We start from the raw sequence: 5339 nt of genomic DNA on the forward strand, positions 1-5339 counted from the left end.
TCCGCCCGGAGTGCGGAAGGTCGCGGGTTCGATCCCCGACTGCGTCAAACCAAAAGACGTTAAAATATGGTACTTGTTGGTCCCTGCCTGGCGCTCGGCATTAATGGATACATCAAGGACTGGTCGGCTCGGAGTCAGTAAAATGTGTCTGAGTGGGGTATTCATGCTTCACTGCGGCATGGTATCTCAGTGGGCTAGCACTATAAAACCAGATTAAGTCTGGGCTAGTACAAGCAGCCGCACATACACATACACATGCATGCACGTCGTCATGTGAGCGAAATATTCTCATGAACGACGTTAAACCCAATTCCACCACCACCACTTATCGATCATCATTCTATGACACTCCTGTGAACTCACACAATGTAAACAAAATCGTTTCATCCAGAACATAAAAATTATGTCATCATACAAAGAGATTTACCATCTTTGTATGGAAGACTAGAGTCACAGACAACTTTTTGGCTCATTGAGTTATGTACTCGCTTGTGTTCATCTCAATTGGGTATCCTTATTTTCCTTTGAGTAACCAAATAAATTGTACCCACTTCACTCAAACTCAACTGGGTATTCTGCCATTTTCCATAAATTGTAACAATATAATAAAGTTTAAATGTTATTTATATTGGATCTGTAATATGAGAAACGATAAGAAAGACTGCAAGTTGCCAAGTTCAGGTGTTGAAATAGAACCTCTGAATATACATCAGTTATTTTATCTATGCATCGGTACGCAAACTATCATTCGACATTTTTGTGTGTACGCATGTAAGATCAAATTTATTGAGTATTTACAAAAATTCAAACGTACTTGTGCGCAATAGACTTAAGAAGAATTGAGTTTTCACATAAATATTTGCGTAATTTACGCAGATACGTAGCTTATCTGTACCTCTGTAAGACACTTTATGAATTTAATTCGTAATTGTTCGATAATTAGATATACTCTAAACATGACCATCACATAAACAACTAGCGCCTTTTGTCTGACCACAGTTGTGTCCCTTAGAACCGCAGGATTCGAACTGATTATGAATCGTACATTTCTGTGTCACATCTGTGCTATGGATGCACCATTGTTATAGCGTATACTTATTTGACGTCATTGTTGTTGTTGTTGTTAAACATCCCAGAAATGTCTGCATGTTAGCCAAGGATGATGAAACATCACCATCATATTTCTTTCCCACTTAATTACAGAGTGGAAATCCTGTCAACTTACGCCACAGTAAAGGCAACCTGGATGCTATGAAAAAAATGACTAACATCCGCGAGATGCAGAAGACAGATAAAAAATGAGACTTCTCTTCAATTCAGTTCGCGTTACATGAAGGACGTCAGCAACTGGTTTTACAGCGCATTCTCGGTATCCATCTTGGTGACTGGCTTTCCACTGCCAAACGTGCATATATATAAAGACTTTTCCTGTCATAGAAATGGCACTGTTTTATAAATAAATGTAACACATCAATTCCGTGCTCTTTAACGGATAGCTTCCAATTCTATTTGTAAAATATATAATGAAGTGTATGTATCCTTCAACAAGTTTCATTCTTGATCTCTGTAGGCTTATACAGTATTTTACAAACATGTAATGCATTTATATATGTTTTAAGCAACCTTCAACACATAAATCATTTTCAAGTTCAAAGTCTGTCAATATAAATTTGTTTAATTATTTAATAGTTTTATTTTTTTTTTCAAAAATGTGTTTTCATAGGCTAGTGATGCCATCTCATGTGTAAGTCATGTACAGTACATGGATGTACATACATGATTGTATGCAAATATATTGGTTGTCTCGCTCCGCACGTTGAACGGTGTAATTTGACCAAATTATCCTCTTTACTTAACTATTACTACTATTCATTACTTCTAGCTGATAAATATCTGGTTTGACAAAGTGCATTGTGACCCTATGCAATAAAACGTTCGTACATCTTGTGTTGACCTATATGCACAAACTAAAGTGGCATTTGCATTCATTCAACGACTGTCATCCAACACTTAGTACAAAACATTTAGTTTTATAAAAATCTTGTAGAAAATTGACCATAAGATGTTTAATTAAAAAATACGATTTGAAAAGCCATTCAACACTATACTTGAATCTATCTTTCTCGATTTATGTACTTTAAACTCGTTCATAATAGTCCTCTAGTTTATGACAGCGGTAGCCTGTCCGCCGATTTCTTCATAAAATGAAACCGAACGAAAACGTCCAACACTGAATTGGTGCTTGCAGGCATAAGCTGGGCCCCGTCTCGGATATCGCAACATACCGGCGCGCAAAGGGAGCCGAGAACTAGTTTACGTGCAGGGATTTCCCCTTAGATGACTGGGCTTCTGTCTACATGAACTAGTAAAAGCGTTTAGCTTGCTTCGCGCACCAATAGGAAAACTAGTCTTCCTTTTTGTAGGTGTTGACGTCACATTCTAGAGGTTTCCGGAAGATACGAGACTGTTGTACACAAATCCACGCTGGTGTAGAAACATGGAGAAGGTAAGGGGACTGGTATATATACAGGCGGTCTGTCAGACCACAGTCATACACCAAGCTGCAAGCTTACACGACTGTATACTACGGAGACATAGCGAGCAGAGAGGAAAAGCACACAGTCTCGACCAGTCAGAAATAACTGAAGTGACTTAGTTCAAAAAGATAACATTGAAGTTTGTTGTTTTGAAGAGAATGGCACCTAAAGGAAAATCCCCTGCGATCGGCATAGACCTGGGAACCACCTACTCTTGTGTTGGTGTGTTCCAGAATGGAAAGGTGGAGATTATCGCCAACGACCAGGGCAACAGAACGACGCCCAGCTACGTGGCCTTCACTGACACAGAACGTCTGATTGGGGATGCTGCTAAAAAACCAGGTGGCGCTCAACCCACAGAACACTGTGTTTGATGCCAAGAGACTAATTGGCAGACAGTTCGACGACAGTGCTGTCCAGAAAGACATGAAACACTGGCCGTTCAACGTTGTCAACAGTTCAGGTAGCAAGCCCAAACTACAGGTGGAGTACAAGGGGGAAAAGAAGACGTTTGCACCTGAGGAAGTCAGCTCCATGGTACTGAGCAAGATGAAGGAGACAGCTGAGGCCTACCTTGGACAACAGGTGACTGATGCAGTGATAACAGTGCCTGCCTACTTCAACGACTCCCAGAGACAGGCTACCAAGGACGCTGGGGCCATTGCAGGGCTGAACGTATTGAGAATAATCAATGAGCCTACTGCAGCTGCCCTGGCCTATGGCCTGGACAAGAACTTGAAGGGTGAGAAGAATGTGCTTATATTTGATTTGGGAGGTGGCACATTTGACGTGTCTGTGCTGACCATAGATGAGGGCTCCATGTTTGAGGTGCGGTCAACTGCTGGGGACACCCACCTAGGAGGGGAGGACTTTGATAACCGATTGGTGGACCACTTCCTGCAGGAGTTCAAGAGGAAGACCAGGAAGGACATCAGCAACAACGCACGAGCCATGAGACGTCTGCACACTGCATGTGAACGTGCCAAGAGAACTCTATCCAGCAGCACGGAGGCCAGTATAGAAATTGACTCCCTGTATGAGGGAGTGGACTTTTACTCCAAAATCAGCAGGGCCCGATTTGAAGAGTTGTGTTCCGATCTGTTCCGCTCCACTATGGAACCAGTTGAAAAAGCTCTGTGTGATGCTAAACTGGATAAGTCTCGTATCCATGATGTGGTGTTGGTGGGAGGCTCGACACGAATCCCCAAGATTCAGAAACTGCTGCAGAATTTCATGAACGGCAAAGATCTGAACAAGTCCATCAACCCCGATGAAGCTGTGGCTTACGGAGCTGCAGTGCAGGCTGCCATACTGAGTGGGGACTCCAGCGATGCCATCAAAGATGTTCTGCTGGTGGATGTTGCTCCTCTGTCCTTGGGTATCGAGACTGCTGGAGGTGTGATGACCAAGTTGATTGACAGGAACACAAGAATCCCCACCAAGGCTAGTCAGATCTTCACAACCTACTCCGACAACCAGCCTGGGGTCAGCATCCAGGTGTTTGAAGGGGAGAGGGCTCTGACAAAAGACAACAACATTCTGGGCAAGTTTGAGCTGACAGGTATTCCCCCAGCCCCCAGAGGCGTGCCTCAGATAGAGGTGACATTTAACATTGATGCTAATGGCATCCTGAATGTGTCTGCAGTTGACAAGAGCACGGGCAAGTCCAACAACGTCACCATCAGTAATGACCAAAGTCGTCTGAGCAAGGCTGACATTGACAGAATGGTGTCTGAAGCTGAGAAGTACAAGGAAGAGGATGAGAAGCACAGGGAGAGGATCGCTGCCAGGAACCACTTGGAGAACTACGTGTTCAGTGTGAGGGCCAGCGTTGACGAGATGGGCAGCAAGTTGGAGGATGTGGACAAGCAGACAGTAAGCAAAGCTTGTGAGGAGACACTGCGGTGGCTGGACAACAACTCCCTGGCGGAGAAAGAGGAATTTGAGCAGCAGTACAAGCAGCTGGAGAAACTGTGCTCCCCAGTCATGTCCAAACTTCACAGTCAGGGGAGTGGACAGCAGCAGGGTGGGTCCAGCAAGGGTCCCTCTGTGGAGGAGATGGACTAGACACACACAGTCAGGACTGACGTTATCTGTATTGAAATAAGACTTGTCAAATGTGTGTGCAATATTGTATGGATGTTGATGGATACATGACAATCTATCATTTTGTGAATTGTGTTATTTATTTTGAATGAACTGTTGATGGTGAAGTGTTGACATATCTGATATGTTTTTGAGTCAGCACACTTTACATGCTGATATGCTATGATGTTTGTTTAGTTTTGAAATAAATAATGAAAAGAATTTGATCCTGTTTTTTGTTGTTCATGCATTCAGATATACAGGCTGGTGATATCTGATCATTTGCCAAGACAATGTGGCAACACTTTGTACAAAGAGCATACACCTCAGCAACACTAGCTGTTAACTGAAACACATAAAAATGAGAACTGTGACAAAAGTAGATGCACATACAAATAAAATAACAGAAACAAAATATCCTACACCTGGAACAACATTAGCAGACTTATTTACTGAAACAGATGACCAAAACAGCACTAACACGTTCATTTTGACCTCAGGTATACCTAAAGGTATAGTGCCAGTATGGTCAAAGGGAGATAATCTATTAGCAAAAACGCTGGGAAAGGTTTGTCACTTTAAGTATACAATTGGAAAGAAAGAAGCTGAGCAGAATCTCTTATTTCGATTATACGTAATTTCCAAATTGTCAAACACAACAAATGCTGTATCTGGGATTACAATGTCTCGGTAAATTACAGATTCTAATAGTTTTGT

At 42.3% G+C, this 5339-nt stretch overlaps 1 protein-coding gene across 1 annotated transcript; it reads left to right on the top strand.

Annotated features, from left to right (window-relative positions):
* The first annotated feature begins 2628 nt into the window (after positions 1-2628).
* Positions 2629-4792, top strand: LOC124261993 (heat shock protein 70 B2-like). Its single transcript, XM_046696376.1, is given in 2 exon segments — positions 2629-2869; positions 2871-4792. Coding segments are annotated over 2 exon segments (1908 nt in total). The 5' UTR covers positions 2629-2695; the 3' UTR covers positions 4605-4792.
* The last annotated feature ends 547 nt before the right edge of the window (positions 4793-5339 follow it).

This window comes from Haliotis rubra, unplaced genomic scaffold, assembly GCF_003918875.1.
Source record: "Haliotis rubra isolate DU_JTF1 unplaced genomic scaffold, ASM391887v1 Scf82, whole genome shotgun sequence".
Lineage (NCBI taxonomy): Eukaryota > Metazoa > Mollusca > Gastropoda > Lepetellida > Haliotidae > Haliotis > Haliotis rubra.